Source organism: Cervus canadensis, chromosome 7 (assembly GCF_019320065.1).
Source record: "Cervus canadensis isolate Bull #8, Minnesota chromosome 7, ASM1932006v1, whole genome shotgun sequence".
NCBI classification, from domain to species: Eukaryota; Metazoa; Chordata; class Mammalia; order Artiodactyla; family Cervidae; genus Cervus; species Cervus canadensis.
In genome coordinates, this window is record NC_057392.1 from 43405754 (window position 1) to 43427988 (window position 22235).

A 22235-nucleotide genomic window follows, 5' to 3' on the forward strand; every position below is an offset into this window, starting at 1 on the left:
TCTGACCTACAGAACTGTAAGATAACAAACAGAAGTGATTTTAAGCTGTTAAATTTGTTAAACAGCAACAGAAAAATGAATACAATCATCCTGTACTAGAAGTCCATCATGTAAGCCATCTTCTACTTTTCCATTTTCTGAATTTGTTTTCCTTTGTTTTCCTTTTCACTGTCCACAGAAACATTATCCAGGAAAATATTTCCACCCAACAATAGTTTTTGCATATAAAAATAAGGTACTAAGAGTTTCCTTGAACACTATCCAGGCCATATTACTGCCCTTTAACTTACGAGCAATAAACTTAGAGATAAATAAGAGATAAAACCATCAATGACCAAAAAGGTCTACACTGATGTCAATAAATTTGTAAAATTCAAAAAGATACAATATAAATCAAATTACGTACTGAAATTGTATTCAAATACTCTTACAAGAACTTACTGTCTCAACTGGGAAAACAATCAAATAATTATGTACACTGAGTCAGAAAATTATTTTAATAGTTACAAAACATTTTTTTTTTTTACAGAATCAGTATAAAATAGCAGTTGATTTCTCCATAATTATCAGAATTATTTATATGTGAGGTCTTGGCTAAGTGGGGCTGAAATCAATAAAAGGTCTTGGACTGTTGGCTCAGAAATCTTCCTGGGAAGCCCACCATGTTGATGTCTGTCATGCTTGACTCTTTATGAGATGACCCAGTCCATCTTAAAAAAAAAAAGTATCTTTTTATTCATTCTTTGGAGGCTTGAAGTGAATTCGGCAGCGTTCATTAAACACCTAAGACATGTGAACAGAAACAAAGGTCACTGAGTCACTGTATAAATTAGACCTGAAATTTTGGGTGAATATAACCTTCTCTGGGGCTTCCCTAATAGTTCAGATGGTAAAGAATCTGCCTGCAATGCAGCAGACCCCAGTTCAATTTCCTGGGTGGGGAAGATCCACTGAAGAAGGGATAGGCTACCCACTCCAATATTCTTGGGCTTCTCTTGTGGCTCAGCTGATAAAGAATCCACCTGTAATGCAGGAGGCCTGGGTTCGATCCCTGGGTTGGGAAGATCCCCTGGAGAAGGGAAAGGCTACCCACTCCAATATTTGGGCCTGGAGAAGTCCATGGACTGTATAGTTCATGGGGTCACAAAGAGTCAGACACAACTGAGTGACTTTCACTTCACTTCATAATCTTCTTTGTCCCAAGTCAACAGGTTTAGGAAACAGAGGTGTTTCCTCACCAATTCAAACTGACTTACTAGGCACTAAGAGCACAGTGCCTAGTCTAGAAAAGACCCTGATGCTGGGAAAGATTGAAGGTGGAAGAAGAGAATGACAGCATGAGATGGTTGGATGGCATCACTGACTTGATGGACATGAGTTTGAGTAAACTCTGGGAGTTGGTGATGGACAGGGAAGACTGGCATGCTGCAGTCCATGGGGTCACAAAGAATTGGATACGACTGAGAGACTGAACTGAACTGAAGAGCACAGAATGCCTTGATATTCATTTATAATATAATTTTCATTATTTTAATAAAATTTAAATTATTCAAGGACAAAAATCATCACAAGTTAGCTTACTTAGTAACTCACAAATATTTTAATTCCATTAACATATTTTAGACAGTTTGACAAAATATCTAAATTAACTTTAAGATAAAATTAAAAAATTCTTCTATAATGTAGATTTTATTTAGATATCTGTCATGATTTTCTAAATGAGTGCCAGATGGTTCTACCATGCAGGAAGGGAAGTCCAGTCTTTTGCTAAATTGTACAAATTTATGTAATGTTTTATTTACCTTGCTTCCTAAAAACTAAACAAATACAAATGTTAAAAACATTCTAAGATTACTTGTTATATGGACTGTGTTAAATAAAAATTTTGGTACAGCCATTTGATGGAATATAAAACAAGCATAAAAAAAGAATAAGAAAGCTCTTTACATACTAATTTGAAAAGATCTCCAAGATATATTAAGAAAAATACACTTCCATTTGTCTGATAAAGAAGAAAATATATGTATATGTGTGTACACATACAAACAAAATTTTAAAGTTACAAATATCTGAAAGCATATACATCCTTTCAGAGGAAAGGGAAAGGAGGTGGTAAAAATTAGAGAGGCATGAGAGTATAATTTTTATTGTATATCTTTTAATATTTAAAAAAAAATTAATCATGTGTCTAAAGAATTTTGTATCCAATTTAAAAAATTATAAAAATCTAAAACATTTTTTCTCAGAATTTACTCTCATACTTCACTGATGTAAGGAACAAACCATTTTTAGGTAAAAAAACAAACCAAAAAACCCACCAAAGAAACCAACCCATGTTGGCTAAAATGGACTAGCATAAAAATAAAAGAAAAATCTATGTAGGCTACTGGTATTCAATTTCTTAAACTGGGCAGTAGATACACGTTCATTTTACTAATATTCTTTACATTTGACATGTTACATGCTCTTTGGCATATGTATCTCACAATTAGAACATTAAGAAATTATATAGACTCTTTCTGGCCTTTTTGTCTTACAGCTCCTAGGTCTGACATATCCCTGGAGTTCCCAATGCTCAGATCAGAGGAGGCTTCAGCTTAGTGGTTTTGACACACTGGTTGGTATGATATACACAACCTGGTTGAGCCTCTCCAAATCCTTTTCCTAAATAACTTCTTAACCATTTTTGCTGGCCTATTGCACCATGGCTACAATTTCTTCCCTTGAAAACAAATAGCCTCATTTTATGTAGAGTGGATGGAGTATATTTTCTTTTAAAGTAATACCAAATCCAAAAATGCTTCACTTTTCCTACTACATTTTACATACATCAATCCCTGCACTGGGTTTTCCAAACCAGATTTCATTGTACCCACCCTCATCCCATCCCAAGAGTAAATATTATCTCTCCAGAGCATAGAAATGGACAAATTTTGCCAAAATCTTTCAAGGAGCAAACATCTTATCACATAGGTAGAAAGGGCAGAAATACGAAATTTTGGCAAAAAGTATAGGATAAATAAATGTGATAAAGCAAAGAAAGTCAATTTGTATTTTGCAGTTTATCCAGGGTTCTGCAAGTTGGTACACTCTAGTTTTTGGTTTTGTTGACCTTCGTCTGGATTCAGCCCAATTCCATCAGTTAATTTCAAAGGATAAAACAATTTTCAGTTCATTCTTTCAGATTTAATAGATTTTGCCCTTTGGAAATCTTTGAAGTTTTAGAGAGGACATGTAAACATACTTTTCCAGAAAACTAAAAAGTCAGAATTTTGTGTTTTTTAACTACATTTAAAGTCCTAGGATCCTGGTCCCCCAGTCTAATTCCTAATTAGAATCATGTAGGCGGTAATAGGGCTTCCCTGGTAGATCAGTGATAAAGAATCTGCCTGCAATGCAGGTGGCCCAAGTTCGATCCCTGGGTTGGGAAGATCCCCTGGAGGAGGGCATGGCACCCACTTCAGTATTCTTGCCTGGAGAATCCCACGGACAGAGGAGCCTGGCGGGCTATAGTCCATGGGATCACACAGAGTAAAGCAACTAAGCAGCAACAGCAGGTGGTAATAAGGAGCATGTGAATGAATCTAGGAGCCATAAAAAGCCCTATTACCAGATACCAGTGAAACTATATACAAAAAAAGTTTCATGATCAGATATGTTAGAAAACAAGCAACTGTGAAGGGTAGTTAATGACATGAAAATTTATGGAAATAACTAATCACAGAAAGGCTAACTTAAATAACCTGACTGAAGGCTCTGAGTTAAGAACTAATAACTCTAAATATCAAATAGTCCATAATTAATAGTAGGAATCATATAGAATGTCTCCAATTCTGTTACCATGACAACCATACAATTCTACCATGAGACTGAAAGGCTACTTTTTTTTAAATAAAATGGCTCTATTTGAATTCTAACTGCAACTCCCATCCCTCTAAAAAGTTAAAACCTTCAATTGCTTGTAAATCAAGGACATTTATTCTTAAGTGCCCAAGGCACTCTTTACTCCCTCCTCCCTTGGTTTGTTTCCTTTTGCTAGTTCTGTTTCCCCTCCTAGTTCCCTCCAAGAATGAACATCATTTTATACCTTCCAGCTCCTGTCATTTACCACTTCTTCAACATTCAGTTCTGACTGCATCCATTTCAACTGCAAGAAAAGGAAAACAAAAATGAAGTTATGAAAATTTAAAGAACTAAAACCAAACTCTATAATATTTTCCTAACAAAACCAGCTGCTGCTCCTGCATTTTTTGTCAATACTTAGGCTAGATTTCAAAACCTTCTTTGATATTCTTGTATTTAACCAATTGTTAAATCTTATAAAGCCACAGTTCTCAAGCATTGCTGCATATTATTGACAGCTTTAAAAAAAACTCAAAAGCTCAGGTAGTTCACAGAAGAAAAACAAATGGCCAATAAACCTATTTTTAAATGTACAATCTTACTTATGCAAAAAGAAATGCAAATTAAGTCATAACATGACCAAAAAAATTTTTTACAGAAGAAATCTGATAATTCCTATAAAATCTAGTATTAGTGAGGGTATGGGGAAAGATATACTCACATATATATTTTTTGTAGGAGTACAAATTGTTGTAACTTCTACAGAGAGCAATTTGGTAAGACTTAGCAAAAATGTAAATTCCCATGTCCTTTAACTCAGTAATTCCAGTTTGACTTATTGATCTACAACATAGATTTGCAAAGATAGCACAGAGAAACAAAACAAAAAAAGGACAAGGAGGTGGCAACCTGATTTGAATAAAAGAAAAAAGAAATAGGAAGAAAAACAGAGAAAGGGGATATAAAAGGCTCAAGTAACTGAGAAAGGGATGAATTTTCCATACCTTAACCATACGGCCAGAGGTCTGAGGCTAAAATGCTAAAAAGTCTTTCTAACTTTCTTTTTAACTGCCAACCTAATAACTCCATCAGAAAAATAGCCAATCCCACTGCCAGGTCCAGATGGCAGGACCCATCATACTCCTAGTCGCCTCTGCTCAGAGAGACTTGACAGGAAGGAAGCTAACTAGTTCCAAGAGGAAGAACCTCGAAGTATTCAGGAAAATTAGCAGAAAACAGGAAAATTAGCAGAAAAAAAGTATGAACTACAGGTTGAGGCAGCCAAGAAGATAACAGCAGGATGATGTCCTCAGGCCAGGAGATTTTGGGGAAAAAATGCCAGAGAATTAGACAAGATTAGGGCAACAAAGAGGTGGGGACCCAGACCAAAGCACCTAACCATAAATTCGGAGTACAGCTCAGACAGGAGGTTTGAGAAATGTGCATCTAACACTAATAAGACTGGATATGTACTGATTCAACGCTCCTTGTAAACTCCCTTCTTAGACTCAAAACCTGGTGTCAGGAGTATGCACCAGAATATACAATTAAACCATGACCAAGGAAGGACAGCGTGTCTGCTGTGCTGCAGAGCAGTAACAAGCCTGAGGAAGCCCACCTGCTTAAAGAGAACCTCAGTTTCAGATTTTAATCAGCTATTTATAGACATAGAACTCATTAAAGCTTCACTGCTCTGTCAAAGCCTGGATTTTCTGCCAAAGAAGTAACAACTTCAAAGAACAGTGTTACAACAGGCCACTAAGACAGTGTTTATAATTGCTCTCAAATATTTAAATGAGTGTCCTGTAGAAATGGGTTTAAACTTATCCAGAGGGATGATTAAGGATCAGTAATTACATGTTACAAGGAGACAGATTCTCACAATAAGAAAATATCTGAATAATTACAGCTGTCCAAAAAGAGAATGCACTGACACATAAGACTGTACATCCCCTCAATTCTCTTAAGACTGGTTAAACAAAAGGGAGGAACCACTGGTTGGGTGGATATTGTAGAAAGAATTAATGCAACGAATATGGAGTCCCAGAGATTCAAAGAGGAAAGAATCTGCTACTTTATATCAGTCAATATGCTACCTCTTACATATATTATACAATTTAATCCTTACCCACCAAAATAAAATAAAAGATATTAAGTATCAACTCCATTTTACAAACTGAAATTCAGAAGTTTCAGATTAATTTACAAGATTACAAAACCTCCAAGTGGTAGATGGATTTCCTCAGAGCTATCTGCCTTTATAATCAATGTTTCTTCTATTCTTGAACATGGCAGACATTACAGCCAGCTTCTAATACAATTTCAGTGGCACCAACAAAATGCTACCTTTGAGATAGTTGTTTTTGAGGCTCTGGGTCTTACACAGGTAAAATTCTTCTCAAAGGCTATGAACAGGTGACAGTAGATATATAGTTCCAGCAAGGCTTTTTTGAGGTAAGGGTTAGGGTAAAGAACTGGGAACTTTCAGATTGGCATCGTATGCAAATAAACTATTTGACTATTAGTCACAACAAAAACACTGACTGAATTCAGAGTCGGAAGAGATGGATTCAAGTCCAATCCCACTACTTACTAGTTTGTGACTTTGGGGAGGTCAGTATCTCTGAGTCTGTTTCCACATATAGAATATGATGAGGTAGAGCTGGAACATCTTTAAGAGCTGCCTCTTTCTAATTCCATAACCTTCATAGCAAACTTGAAGAAAAAATTCAAGCTTCCTTATTTGCTTAAGTACTACCCACGGTTACCTTCTACTATAGTCCCATGCAATGTCACAGGCTAGAAAACTACCTTTCATAACTCACTGGCTGGTTTCCAAAACGCCTCCTAAGATGACCTTTACAGCCCAAGTTCACTGAAGAACCCACTGCTGACTAATGAATGAACAGGTGTGAAACACAGGGCTGAAGCAGTCATCATGAACAAAGGGCACAGTAAAGATAGTGGATGAATTCTGTACCCAGTGAGACACACTGTATCAGCAGGATGGCTAAGAAAGTGCACACACTCACCTGTGTGCAGCAAAAGACAAGACTTGAGAGAGACAGCAAGGTCCCCTTTGCAAAATTTGGCTACATCCACTAAACAAAGAGCAAACTTCACAACTTGTTCAGTATGAAAACATGATTCTATCTCACACTGGATTTTCAGTTACCCGACATGCAAGGACCGGTAAGTCACTTATTATGCCATCTTAAAATGCAGACAGGATCTTGGTAATTATACAGTGGTCATGTTAAGAGAAGGGCTTCTCTGGTGGCTCAGTGGTAACGAATCTGCCTGCAGTGCAGGAGACCCAGGTTTGATCTATAGATTGGGAAGACCCCCTGGAGGAGGGCATGGCAACCCACTCTAGTATTCTTGCCTGGAGAATTCCATGGACAGAGAAGCCTGGCAGACTACAGTCCATGGGGTCACAGAGTTGGGATATGATTGAAGGACTAAGCAGCAGCAACAGCATGTAAGAGAAAGCCCCTGTTCTTAGGGAATAACCAACATACGTAGGGGTAAAAGAGTATAATGTGCCCAGTATATTCTCAAAATGGTAAGAAAAAAAAAATGTGTATGGAGGGAGGGGGAGGAAGACAGGGAAAAAGTGAGGGAAGGAGGAAAGGGTAGAAAGGGTGGAGAGAATGAATTGTAAAGCAGGTGGAGCAAAATGTAAACAAAAGGTGAATATAGGTAAAGGGTACATGGGAGTTCCCGGTACTATTTGTGCAACTTTTCTGAGAGTTCGAAATTGTATCAGAATAAAAAGTGACCCCTTGAGCTATTCCCTCACCAAAAGACAGTAATGCAGTCCAGAAAATAAAACATGGTATACATTTCCACTGTTTTCTTGACATGCCACATTTAAGGGCTATAAAGAAATAGCTCTGCCTCATTAACTCTACCCTGAAGTCCACACTGATCTACATTATAGCTGACTTTAGAAAATAAGGCTTTCTCTGACATATCATTCAGTGGACGTTTGTTGTTTTCCTAAAAGGGAAAATGGCAGGGATGGGAGATGAAATAGAAACAAAGGAGAGTCTAAAAAGAATCAAAGACCCATACCATCTTTTCCATAGCAAAGAAATAAACGTAAGGAGGCTCTAGGGTACCTGCTGTACTGTACTATATTTTTATGGCTGAAGAGGGTAATATCCTGAAGTTAAACATCTATATTACATTTAGCAGGTTTCTACAGATGAAACCAGAGGTAAATATTTTTAAACTGTAAATATATTTTAAAAATGTTTCTTCTCAATTCAAGACTCAGATGTGATTTCTACAGATATTTTAACATGGTGTTGATCTGTATTAATCCTTATATCTTTAACTGTAGAATATATAAGTGAATGGAAATAACATGATTACATGCTTTTTTAGCTTAAGCTGCTACATTACATACAATCATGAAATGCACATTAATTAACCAATTAACACTGAAGTGCAATAAAATAAAACCCATTAAGAATGAAGTACTAATCTCCTGGTCATTTTAAGTAATAAGCATATCTTACTCTGGATTTTTCACGTTAAAAACTGCTTTTATTTTGAAGGCTAAGTTTGGAAACCTTGCCTTAGAAATGTAACCTTATTCAACTTACCTTTGTCTGTTCTTTTCTAAGTTGCTTTAATAACGTTAAATCATCCAAATTCTTTTCTCTCTCTTCTCGGAGCTGTTTTATTACTGATGAGGTCTGAGCTATACAGTTTTTTATGACTCTGTCCCTACTGGCATGGGCCTCCATCAACTAAAAGAACAAAGAAAGAAACAGGGAAAAAAAATATGATAAAATCACACCAATTTGTCACATTTCAGTATTTTTAAATTTTAGACTACAGAAATGTAAGACTTTCTAAAATAATTTTTAAAAATTGAGTCTATGGAAGAGAAGTTTGTGCTGAATGAGCTAGATCAAAGGTGGGAGCTGTGAGGGTGGAAGTGAGAGACTGGGTTGTCCTCTTCCTCACTATGCTCCCAGGCCTCCTTGCTTCTCTTCCCACACTCCTCCTGATGGGCTTCTCATCTCAGTCTCCCTCTCTCTGAACCCCTTTCTCTCCCATTATTGCATCTGTGTGTTCATCTACCTTATACCTACTCACACACTTTCTGAGCCACGTACTATTGCTGCTCTTTCGTTTTGTCCTTTCATTTTTTTCCCCCAGCCTCATGTTGTCAACAAGTGCAAAAAGTTATAAAGCAAGTGATGTAGAAAAGTCTTTAGTTACAATAAAGAAAACCAAAAGAATGCTACATTTACCTATGTCAGACAGAACTCTTTTCAGGATTTTTAAAGTATCAACCAGGAAAGACTGTAAATGAAGTAGAGATTATTGATTCCATCAATTGTGCTAACAGTGGTTCACCTCCAACTAAAATTTAAATGCTGGCTTGCTCCATGTAATCACGTTATATCATTCCTTTTTCAGTCCAAAGGGAGAATACCTTTAATGCTATGCTATTGACAGTTGTAATAGAAATAACCGAACCATTATGTATATCTTAAATACATAAAATATAGGACTGACAACTATTCTATAAGCAGTCTTCCTAAGTTATTTGAAATAGATCTCTTAAATGATTATATTGGAACCCTGTGATTAAGAACTACTGGTCTAATAGATATCAGGAAAGAATAAATCTTTATATTTCTAGAGAGTAATACTAAAAGTACATTACTTATAAGTTGTACTCATGTAAAAGGAATTGCCAAATAGACATTAATCCCAACTATAGTAAATTTCTCTAATATGCTAATTCTTTTCATTGTAACATTTAGGATTTGCAAGGACAGTCTCAAGGCCCATATTTACTAGCTGGTATGCTACATCTGTTACTTATTAACTCCTTCAGGTATAATTACAGAAAATTAAAAGAGGCATTGAGGGTACAGAACTATTCTCCCCCAGACAGAATACCGTCAGAGTTAAGAAACTCTCCCTGACGTTGTGTGAGACTGGCTAAATAATTAGCATTCCCAGGCTTCAGTTCCCTCTTTTGTAAAATTATGAATTATGAGTAAATAATTGCTAATACCCCTTTCCACCTCTAAAATTTAGAGGCAGCATGACTCAATATATTACTCAGATGCTAAATGCTAGTTAATTACTTTGATAGTTTGTCTAACTCCGCCAGCAACTGATCAAACAGCATTAGCATCAACTAGAACTTTAACACAACATTCTCATTTTTCTGTCTACATCTTAAAATCAAATTCAAGTTGTATACATTTTGTTAAATATTCAGTAATTCTCTTTTGGTCTCTCACCAGTCTCCTTCCTCAGTTGGGCTTTCCTCCACTGTTCCCCTCCTTAACTTGGCACCTTCCCTACGGATACATTTCTGGATGCTGACTATGCTCCTACCCTCACCTGCTTACTTATCCTTCATATTAGACCCTCTGTGAACCCACAACCATGTAAAGAGGAATGACTGGGTATATCATCTTTTACTCAGCATATTCAATTATATTTTCAAGATCATCCTTCAATAAGATTCAAACCTAAGAGCATATGCAAGAGGAACATGCATGGACTTCTATACATGTAAGTTGAAGAAATGAGGACACCTGATAAGAGTAATAGTTGGTGTGACATAAGCCTACCAGAGGAAAAAATAACACAAAACCAGGTTTATTGGCTCATCAGTATCAGATGCTTGAGGATTTGGTCACATGAGAATTATTTCTGATACATAAAGTGTTTATCAAAGGAATTGAGATATTTATTAAGAAACTCAGTATGGTAAAACTGTGGTTAGAGGAGAAAAATCCTGAAGGATAACCATATCATAACCATACTTCCTTTGATTTGGGGAAAGCAATTTTGAAATTAAGACATTTGGGGTAGGGCAGGAGAATGATTCAAAACGAGTCTAAAGTGGGTATACCTAGAACTTCCCAGTTTTATTTTATTTTACCACAGCTTTGAGAACTTCTTTCGGTCTAAAATTTTCATCTTTTCATCTTTTTTTTTTTTTAGGCTGCACAGCTTGCCAGATCCCTGCACAGCTGACCAGGGATTGAACATGTACCCTTGGTAGGACAATTTATCTGTGGCTTTTCCTTCTCTCCTGCCAAATGTTTCTTTTCCCCTTCCTGATAAGTAAGGTAAGAAAGAGGATACAGAAAGTGCGAAGGGTTTTAATTCTTCCTTATTTCAGCTGTCTAGCTTTTTCAACACTGATTCATTCAAAGACCCCCCTTTTACCTCACTGTTTTACTTGACTGTTTCATTCTCTCCTGTTTTCTTTGATGTATAAGGTTTCCTTAAGTTAGAGTCTGCCCACAAGGGGAGACTGTTTTCATTTCTTAGAACCATATCTCCCCATTTCTTAGAACCATATCTTCCCAGACTATTGCTTAAAATCACACATTTTCTTTAGTTTGTAGAAACTGGATCAAAACTTTTACACACCTTCAGGTGTGGGCAAGAAAACGTGAAGATTCCATTCTTTTTCCACAGTTTAATTATATGTTAATTGATTTCTTATTTTGCCTGCAAAGAAAGACATAAAGGAAGCACAAAAGACTCAAAAGATACACTTACTGACTCATAAAGTTGTTTACAGGTTTGGCTGGCATCAATTTTCCCTGCAAAGGAAGCTGTTGGAACCGTAGTGTTTAATTCATGTACTATTCTGTCATCAATCGTCCTCATCACCTTGAGTAATTCCTATATAATATTTAAAATAAAAGAATAATAATTTGAATGGAAAGTTAAGTGATAAGACCAGGTAAGCAAAAATAAATAATTAAAGCTCTTGGATATGTTACAACACTATATATTAGGAGTGGGGACACCATGATATATACAGCATAACCATAGAAAAATCTTTATTAATAAAGACTGATAGGTAGGTTATGTAATAGTAATTCTAACACTTGGCACAACTCTGTTTCCTTGGCCCAAATGTGACTGTCTTAAGTGTAAAGATTTTTTTATTCATTTGTAAACCCCATTTGCTGGCACATGGTGCAAAACACAACCATGTGTTCTTTCTATCTATCTCTAGCATACAGCCAGAAAGGATTCTACTGAACTTGATTACTTCAACTTGTCCAATACAATCCAACATAATTGCTTGTTCTATTCTCTATCTCTCTAAAATGTGGTGCTAGATAGAAAACTTCTAGAAAGATATATAAGAAACCATCAGCAGTGATTATGCAGAAATTAATCTATACTCTCTTAGGTACCCCCCTGCCTTTAGGCTTTTTGTTTTTTAGTTTTTTACTATGAGTACATATTATTTTTGTAACAAAAAAAAGTACACTGTTAGAAAAGTCTTTGTGGTTTTTGTGTTCATAGAACAAGGAGAAATTTGCTTTACCTTTTCTCAGTTACCCAGGTTCACATTTCCCAAGGATCTCTCCCCTCTAAAAGAGGCTCCAACTCTCAAAAAACAATCATCAAAATAAAAATATCAAAAGGGCAGGGGACTAAGAAAGACTCTAATGAGTACTCCAACCCGGTATAGTCCCTTCACCCCACATTCTGATTAGGGTACTTCTCACTTGTCACTAGAAAGGCTGAGCATCAGCTACCTCCTGACTCCAGATAATATAAACTCTAGAAAGTTTCTAGTATATACCCTTTTCTTTCCCTTTTAATCCACTCCCACCTCACCCCAGCCACACAAAACAATCACTGAAAATCATCAAGAAAACAGAAGTGTATAATACTAGAACTCTTATTTACTGAAAACATCTAACAAGTTAACATTTAATATTAATGTGTATTAAACCATTTTTGCTTGATTCTCTACCTCCTTCAATATATGAACCTACTTCTTTGCCAAACTTAAATCCAGGATTGAAATCAACTTCTTCATTTCTTCCATCCATTTATTTATTTATTGGGCATAATAAAAATGACAGCTTTTCATCTGAAAATTGGCATGAGTATGAATTTTATACATTATTTAACCATACAATTGTGACAACTTATTTTTTATTATAGTTGATTTAACAATATTATACTAATTTCAAAAATACAATGTATTGGTTCAGTATTTTTATAGATTTTATTAAATTTAAAGTTATAAAATATTGGCTATATTCCCTTTGCTGTATCATCCATTTCTTAAAATAAGCTTTTATTATGACTAAAAAATTAATTACATAATTTTAGAAAATTAGAAAAAAATTTAAAGAAAATAGAATTATCCATTGTTAACCATTATTTCGTTTTTTCTATACATATCTGCAAATATTTTTATAAAAATGTGGCACTATATAACATTTAAAAGTTCTACTTTATGAAATTATACCATGAGCATTTGCCCTTGCTACCTTGAAGACATGTTTAATACACACAAATATTCCATTCAGTGGGGGTATCACAACTTATTTGACCAGCCTATTATTCTTTGATTAGTAGTTTAATATCCTTTTCCAGAATCCAATTTTGAAGTAAAACAGCTTGTAGAAGGCTCATAATTTAGACTAATAAAAACAGGCAAATGTCAGGTCTAAAACTAACTTTACTATCTTATCACCTCTTCTTGTATCCTTCTATTTTGGTCAACAGTATCAAGATTCTCTGTAATCTGGAATTCTTAGGGGATAATCTCAACATACTAACTGAGCAAGCATCACATTAAATAATGTCTTATACACAGTAGAGGATATATAATGTCAGTAAGTGGCAAATTCCAAACAAACAGTGGCAGCACTATTTAGAGAGGCAAAAAGTAGTTAAGTAGTAGACAGGGACCTTCCTGGCAAACTTTACCTCCCACAACTTGCCTATTAAAACAAAAAAACCTTTAAACTCTCTTCTTTCCTCCTGTCTAAATCAAACTAATCCTGAGACCAAAGTTTATACCTTTCAGATAAAGCTTTCCTTGGATGAGAGTCCTCAGCAATCTTTCTTCTTCAAACATACGAAGCAATTAGAGAGAGCACAGAGTTCATTCATTAACTCACTCTTCCTTCAAAAAATATGTACTAATGTCTAGCAGCAGCAGCAGTACATGTTAGACACCATTCTAAACACTTGGGCTACAATGATGAGTAAAACAGAAAAGGTCCTTGCTCTTATGGAGCAAAATTCTCAGCGGGGGAGACAGACAATAAACGAGTATCCCAACAAACAAGACACTTTCAGTGCAGAAAAGTACTGCAAAAAAGAAAACTGTAGTAATGAGATGAACAGTGGGGTTGAGGGGCTAATATGTTATACAGGGAGATCAAGACAGATCTCTCTAGGACATACCATTTGACCTGAGATCTGAATGACACAAATAAGCCAACTAAAAGGACATTTTGGGGAACAAGGCAAAAATTAAGAGGCAAGAACAAACTTGGGAATGTTTGAAGAACAAAAAGAAGGCAAGTGGTCTGGGAGCAAATAAGTGAAAAAGTGGTATTAGGTGAGAGCAGAGTTGATGAGAAAATGAAGGACAAGAGAGACCACAGAAGCAATTAAGGATTCTGTTCTAAAGGAAAGGAAACAGGGGATTAGGCAAGGGAATGATATAACAGTATTTCAAAACACAACTTCAGCTGCTAAGTTGAGAATGGAAACACTGAGCAGACTACTATGGTGGTCCAGGCAAGAGATAAAGATAGTTTGATTAAGAGGTTGGTGAACCTGGGCCCTCAGCAGTGAGAGCCTGGAGTCCTAAACATTGGACAGCCAGGGAATTCTCCAAATTAACTTCTTTAACGCCATGAAACAGGAAGAGATCACTGAGGGAGACTATAGGTGATAAATGGGGTTAACAATCAAGAAGGAACTCTAACATCTAAAACTACAGAGGGGACTTCCCTGGTGGTACAGTAGATAGGAACCTGCCTGCCAAGGCAGGAGACAGGGATTCGATCCCTGGTCTGGGAAGATCCCACAGAGCAAACTAAGCTCCTGCACCAACTACTGCGCCCGCGCTCTGGAGCCTGCCAGCCACAACTACTGAACCTGCATGCTGCAACTACTGAAGCCCTCACCCCTACAGCCTGTGCTCTGCAACAAGAGAAGTTACGGCAACGAGAAGCCCATGCATTGAAACTAGAGACTAGCCCCCACTTGCCACGACTGCAGAAAGCTCATGTGCAGCAATGAAGACCCATCCCAACCAACAAAATAATAAAGAAATAAAATTTTAAAAAGTAAAACTACAGTAAAAAGACTGTGATGTCACATAACTCAGAAGAGAGGTTTCAAGGCAGGAACAGTCAACTGTGTTGTGAAGTTGTGCCCAACTCTTTGCAACCCCATGGACTGTAGTCTACCAGGCTCCTTAGTTCACAGGATTCTCCAGGCAAGAATACTGGGCTTCGGTAGCCATTCCCTTCTCCGAGGGCTCTTCCAGACCCAAGGATGGAAGCCGGGTTTCCTGCACCGCAGGTGGGTTCTTTACCATCTAAGCCACCAGGGAAGCCTGTTGAATGTTACTGGAAGTAAATAAAGATGTGGGCAGAAATTAACTTCTAAGATTTAACATGATGGAAATTATGGGTCATCTTTACAGGAGTCATTTAAATAGTGTGTTACTAATGGACTCAACAGTTAACATGGCTTAAGTATAGAGGGTAAGACAAAGTATGATGTAAAATGAGGTCCACCATTATAGGTCACCTTTTGGATGTTAGTCTTTTTCCTGAGAGCAAATAGAGAACCAATGAAGTGTTTAAATACAGTGGAGTTATGTGATAGGATTTGTATTCTGAAATGACTACTTAGGTTAAAGTATTAACTGTGGAAAATGGATTAGACAGGAACAAGAGTAGATACATAGAGGTTAGTTAGGAGATTGGTATAGCAATGCAGGTGAAAGATTATATATCTTCACATTTCCCAGAATTATGATTTACTTTGAACTTCAGGTTTGAGTACAATCATTAGCAATACAGCCAACTTTCCCTCTGATAAAAGAACCTGGATATACTATTAAGTTCCTTATAACAATGTGAATTTATCAGCATTAACAAGGTAATGAATCAAACAATTTAAGTATTACAAATGGAAACTAAAATGTGAATTTTCAAATATATCAGTCCTCTCTGTGTGTGCTAAAGAATCATCAATATAGGATCGAGTGCTTAGCTTTTAACATGGTAGACACTAGCCATATGAGGTTATTTTAGTTAAAATTAAATTTAAAATTTAGTTTTTTAGTTGCATGAGCTACATTTCAAGAAGTGCTCAAGAGCCACATATTGCTAGTGGCTACCATATTGTACAGAGAAGGCAATGGCACCCCACTCCAGTATTCTTGCCTGGAAAATCCCATGGACAGAGGAGCCTGGTAGGCTGTGGTCCATGGGGTCGCGAAGAGTCAGACACGAATGAGCAACTTCACTTTCACTTTTCACTTTCATGCACTGGAGAAGGAAATGGCAATCCACTCCAGTATTCTTGCCTGGAGAATCCCAGGGACAGGGGAGCTTGGTGGGCTGCCATCTATGGGGTCACACAGAGTCGGACACAACTGAAGCAACTTAGTAGCAGTAGCAGCAACCACATTGTACAGGACAAATTTCCACCATCACAGAAAATTCTACTGGACAGAACTGAATTCAAGATGATATAATGACAATCTCTAAACTGATAGTGTACTTGTTCAGGAATTGCTGAGAATTGTAAGCTATTTTTAAGTTAGGAAAAAAGATACTAGAAAAGTTCAAGGAGGGGAAAGGGAGTAAGACTTAGGAAGGAGTTTCAAAATTGCAAAAAGAAAAGGAAAAGAACTATAAACTACCTCACTAGGCACCAATTTCTTTATTACAAAAAGTGCCAGGGCTCTTCAGGCAGCTCCAAGGTCTAGAGAAAAGCTTGAGCAGACCTCACAGGCTGAGAGCAGATGAAGGTTAATGCAGGCACATAAATCCTGCCATTAAACCATGTGTATCATTCAAAATGAATTACTGACTGCCTAACTGACACTAGCTCCAACGATGTACCTTCTTTCTCACAAATTCACCAAGAAAATATAAAGAAGACACCCTTGAGCAGACATCATACAATGAACTGCAACACAAGTCCACAGAGATAATACAGACAGTGGCTCTCTCTGTATAGGAGCTGAAACCCTAAATCAGCTTCTAAGTGTCAAAGCACAGCAAAAAGATAACTCTTCAAACTTTGTAGTATCTCTAGCTTCTCCTTTCACCCTCCTCAAAACAAGAAGAAATTGATATACCATGAACTCTAGTTTTAGACTGACCGTTTAAAATTATTCTCGCATTTATCTTGGAATTGTATTTCATGCATTATCTTTCATTCATTTCACCCTCTTGGAAGGCAACTTCAGTACCAAAGGACTAGCATATCTAGCAGCAGGGAGGGGTAGAGAAAACTTCCTGTTGTCCCTACAATTACAATTATACGACACTCTATTCCTAAGGTTAATTCTTAGGTAATCCCTTTTATTATTTTAGGAAGCTTTCAAAGTATATAGGGAGAGGTAAAAAGGTCTATTACATGACAGTAAAATTAAAATGTGCTCCATAGAATGATCTGGAATTTAACCTTTCTTCTCCTCACTTTGCCTGAAGGTACGCAGAAGTAGATCCCATTCACATGGGGCTCTTTTTAGAAGATGTGGTTCCTCAAACTCCATCTTTACAATGTTCACAGTGTGCTTCCCGCAAGCCAGAAATACAGACTTGCCTGCAACTGCCAGAATTGTCTGCGGTCCTCTGCACTCCAAGGCACGGGACCAGAGAGCAGCTAGGCATGTTGCAAAAGAAACCATCATGGATACTAGAAAATAGCCTATTCAGTCTATATTTAATTACCAAACAACTCAAAATTAATCTTGTAAGTTAATATTCCTATCAGAAATATGAAAACTTACATACCCTAGGAAGGCTCAGTTGATTTTGCTCAGGTAATACACGCACTGGGTCTCAGATAGGGTCAGGAAGAAGGTATATCAGGGTGTCAAGTGGGAAAAAAAGCACAGAAATGACAAAACATCATGTGGTCAGGGAAAAGCAGGCCTATATGGCTAGACAGCAAAGTTCAAATGTATATTGGAAGTGGCAGGGGTTGGGGAGAGAGAATATGTACGAATAAGGGCAGTGGTAAGAGATTTAACTAAGCAGAATTGCTTTGGGATTGGATTTTAAAGAATAGCTCAGTTGGTAAAGAATCTGCCTGCAATGCAGGAGACCCGGGTTCATTTCCTGGGTCGGGAAGATCCCCTGGAGAAGAGAATAGCAACTCACTCCAGTATCCTTGCCTGGAGAATCCCATGGGCAGAGGAGCCTGGTGGGCTCCAGTCTACGGGGTTGCAAGAGTCAGACACAACTTAGCGACTAAACCACCACCAACCACCATGCTATGTTAAGTAGTTTACATCTAGTCATACAATTCTGAAATTAGATGCATGGTTCAGATTCTAAAATTTAGAAGATATTAATAACAGTATGAAGCCATAGCCTTATGGAGATTAGGTTGAAGAGGAGAAATTAATAGAGAAAAGAATGACTGAAGATAAGGAGCGCTACAGCAAAGCTAACTGCAAAACTGACAGGGCACAAAGACTGTGGCAGAAGTGATAAATCTTCCGAAAGCATCTCTTTGATCAGCTCCCCGACTCTACACTGACTCCCGAACCTCACAAGTGGCATTCAAGGCCTTTCATAACCTTGTTCCAATCTTTTGTGTAATCCAAATGTGCCCCTGTGCAAATTCAGAATTCCAGCAATTTTCTATTTCCCCCGCAACACATAAAACTTTCTGCCTACATACTGTTTCTTCTACTGATAATTACTCTGGTTCTGTCCACCAAAGACACAGCTCAATTAACATCTCTTTGACTTAGTTCTCTCTGAACTGTTATAACACTGTCCTCATATTCCAAATATCCTCTGCATGTTTTATAACCTGACTTGAGCTCGTTATATATTTTACTCACTCAATTTCTCCAATTGCCTGGTACCTAGCAGATATCTGTTATGGATTGAACTATGCCCTCCCCACCACCAATTGCCCCCAATTTCATATGTTGAAGCCCTAAAACCCAATCTGGCTGTATGGAAACAGGGCCTTTAGGGAAGCAATAAAAAGTTAAATGAGGTCATAAAGCATGGGACACTAATCCCATAGAACTGATGTCATTGTAAAAGAAAAGACACCAGAGACCTCTCTCCCTTTGTGACCACAAATAGGTCATATGAGGATAGCGATAAACTAGCAACTTACTTTGAAATACATCCAAAAAAAAAATTTAAAAATGTGGATTGATAGATAGATAGAGGGACGGATATGTGATTTAGTAGATACAGTGAATCACTGTAGAATCCAGATACTGGGTACATGAGTATTCATTGTAAAAGTCTTTCCATTTTTCTACAGTGTTTAAACATCTTCATAACAAAATTCTGGGAGAAAAAAGTACCTAAATCTTCATAATAAAAATACATGACTTTCTGTTTCTCTTCCACAGTATTCAGTGCAGGGCTTTTCATATATAAGGTATTTACATACACAATGTAATGGTTTCATAGTTCTTAAAATATAAACTGATTCATAATTTGTGAGTGTGCCAGTTATCAGTTTACAACTTTATAAAATCCATTAAAACCTAAATGATATACTAAACTTTTACATTTTAAAATATATACTTTTTACATTTCTGTGCCTCTGAAGCAATAGTGGCAAATGTTCTTATATTCATTCACTATGAGGTAAAATGATATGCCAAGGCCAGATCTGGAAAACCGGATCTTCTGACTTTTAACCAAGGGTATTCTCCATTATTTGCAAAGAGTTGGATACGACTTAGCAACTGAACAACAAATTCTCCATTATAAATCACACATTTGAAAAAGTACTAGAAAAACAATCTAAAAACTTCTCCAGGTTTCATTAATGAGATTCATTTTATTACATTATTTATATCATCTCTGTGAATAAAATGGTTCTCCAAGACAGTTAAGCTTCTGCCCCACTTACAACATCTTATCTGACTGCCCAAAGGAAAATCCAAAGTGTTCTTCAAGCACTGTTGGATGTTTCAACAGCTCAAAGAGATCCTCAGAAATTTGGTTTTAGAGATTCAAATAAACACAGAGGTGAAAGCAATTTTAAATGTTATTTAACATTATCTTATTTTACAGATTCAAAAGTTAATTATGGAAGGGGTTAAGCCTTTTGCTGAAGGTCCCAAAGCTGTTAATTGCAGGAGTAGTACTAGAACCTGGAACATTTAATTCCCTAACCAGGGCTCTTTCTCACAAACTTGAAGGCTAGCATTGCTCAATTATTTGAGCTTATTAAGTTAGATCACAGGGCTAATATGACAAGACCAAGGCCACAAATGTGCCAGTTAATCTTAAACATTTCATATATGTTAGAATCCAAGTCTTTTTTCTATCTTATTTAAGATTTTTACAAATATTTGTATCTCTTGGGCACTCTGATCACATTTGAAGTCTGTTGCTGTTGTGCTGATCTAATCTGTGCAGCTTGAAAGGTGAAAAGGATGTATATAATGGTGGAAAGACCCCACACAAACTTCTTTGGTCAAATGATGTTTGTCAAATAATTCAATCTGTTGAGATTACCTTCAAGAACATCACTCCCTAAAAACGGCTCCAAGAACAAAGCTTACTACAGAGGTCAATGATACATGAACAGATTTTTCAATATCTCCAGTTTAAAATACCCTTTTCATGACTTAAATTCAACTGTTTATCAAGACAGCAGCAGATTTATGACTACAGTATAGAACTTTCATAGCAACTTGGTAAAAAATCTAGACCCCTTGTTCTTTAATTCGTGTGTTAATAATTAGCCCCGGACCTCTGGTGTTTTAATATATAAAAGATACAACCTTTTTCTTAAATGTATTTTCTCTAATGGTTAGGAAGGCAGAGCACCATTGCAGGTACTAGAATTAATCGCCCCTCCAAGACACCAAAAGTTCTACCCCATCAAAATAGTAAAACAAGTTTTTTTGTTTTATCAAGTAAACAAGCTCTCCTTCACTTTTTTCTTTCTTGCAAATGCTCAGCTTAAAGTAGGAGGGGAATGACAGACGCTAAGAACTGAGTTCAAAGAATGGCTAGAAGGTTGTTACAATCCCTACCCACCCGGCCGAGCTCGGCTTTGCCACCGCAAAACCACGAGAGTTTCTGGGTGCAGTTACTCAAGGACTGGGAGGAGTAGGGAGAACCATGACCCCAACGCAGCAGCTTCTTTCCCTAAGGCCAAGCTCGCGCCCCCATGACCTCCAATGGCTCGAAAAAGGAGTCTTGAACTGCTCGCTTCAGCCACAACTAGTCCGCATATCCCTCCCAGGCCAGAGCAGGGAACAGGGTCCGGGGACAAAAGGAGGGGTACGCCTGCCACGTGAGGAAAACCCCATCACCTGGAACTCGGCGAACTCCTCACAGTTCACACCGCCACTGGGCGCCGCCATATTGGACAAACACGAGGTCCCCGCCCCGAGCCAATCACCGCGGAGCAAAGGTGTCCGCGGCGCCGCCTAACAAATAATATTGAGGGGGAAATCTCAGCAAGAAAGCTGAGTTCAAGGTTTGTCTTTTCCGCTTATCCTCATCCACACTGAAACCCGTAACGCTGTTATCCTTCTTTTCACTCTTACGCGTTTAACCTGTCCTCCTGGAACTGGCCCCAGCGCATAGATAAAAGAATGTCAGAACTTGAAGGGACCGTTTTGCTCCAATCCCCTTTTCTTACAAAAAGGGCGACAGTTTAATGGCCCCACCGATCAGATGATTCGAGGAGGAACTCTTACGTAGAAGTAAGATTTTTCTTAACTCTCCTATCCCGTCCCTAAAGCAGAGGGGATTTTGTTCTTTAAGAATTTGAGTCCAGCAAGAAATGTCAAAAAAGACACTTCTGGCAGTATGGGGTAAGAGGTGAATAATGTGTTCAGGTGTGGCAATAGTAAAATGTTGTTTTATAAAAATAGGCAAATAGAAAACAAAATAGGAAACACGTATGTGAAGAAGAAAATGGAGAAGGAAATGGGAAACCACTCCAGTACTCTTGGCTGGAGAATTCCAAGGACAGAGGAGCCTGGCGGGCTACCGTCCATGGGCTCACAGAGTCGAACACGGCTGTGCAACTTTCACTTTCATGTGAATTTCTCAGGTGGCCTGATACTCCCAAAGCCAACAAGAGACCAAGGCCACTGGTCACTAAGAACCCAGCTATGTAGTTTTGAGAAAGGTATGTACGTATTCACTGAAAAAACTGTACTGAAATACTGGTTTATCTAGGCAGTGTGACTTCGGGGTCTACAGTTCACATAAGTCCTACAATAAGCATTTACTTTTTTCTATTTTAAACGGGTACTTTCTTTGGTGCAGAGAATGCTTTGCAATGGCACTGGAAACCAAGACTCCAAAAGAGCATTCTTAGTGCCTCCGCCAAAACGCTGGCCCGTGTGGGGCGGGGCGAGG

The 22235-nt window shown here is 37.5% G+C and overlaps 1 protein-coding gene across 1 annotated transcript; it reads right to left on the reverse strand.

Moving 5' to 3' along the window:
* Positions 1-479: 479 nt before the first annotated feature.
* Positions 480-21389, reverse strand: MIX23 (mitochondrial matrix import factor 23). The gene is made up of 5 exons (XM_043473134.1): positions 21176-21389; positions 11401-11526; positions 8457-8603; positions 4088-4147; positions 480-783 (listed from the first exon to the last, which is right to left on the reverse strand). Exons 1-5 carry the CDS (start codon positions 21224-21226, stop codon positions 733-735), a joined length of 435 nt encoding a protein of 144 aa, XP_043329069.1. The 5' UTR covers positions 21227-21389; the 3' UTR covers positions 480-732.
* Positions 21390-22235: the final 846 nt, after the last annotated feature.

What these genes read in the sequence shown, in the direction of transcription:
- MIX23 (XM_043473134.1), bottom strand. Translation starts at nt 21,226, where the DNA reads ATGGCGGCGCCCAGTGGCGGTGTGAACTGTGAGGAGTTCGCCGAGTTC. An exon ending in GTAAACAACTTTATGAGTCA is followed by an intron (nt 8,604 to 11,400) that starts GTAAGTGTATCT and finishes TTGTTCTTTTAG; the next exon opens with TTGATGGAGGCCCATGCCAG. An exon ending in TTAGAAAAGAACAGACAAAG is followed by an intron (nt 4,148 to 8,456) that starts GTAAGTTGAATA and finishes CTTTTCTTGCAG; the next exon opens with TTGAAATGGATGCAGTCAGA.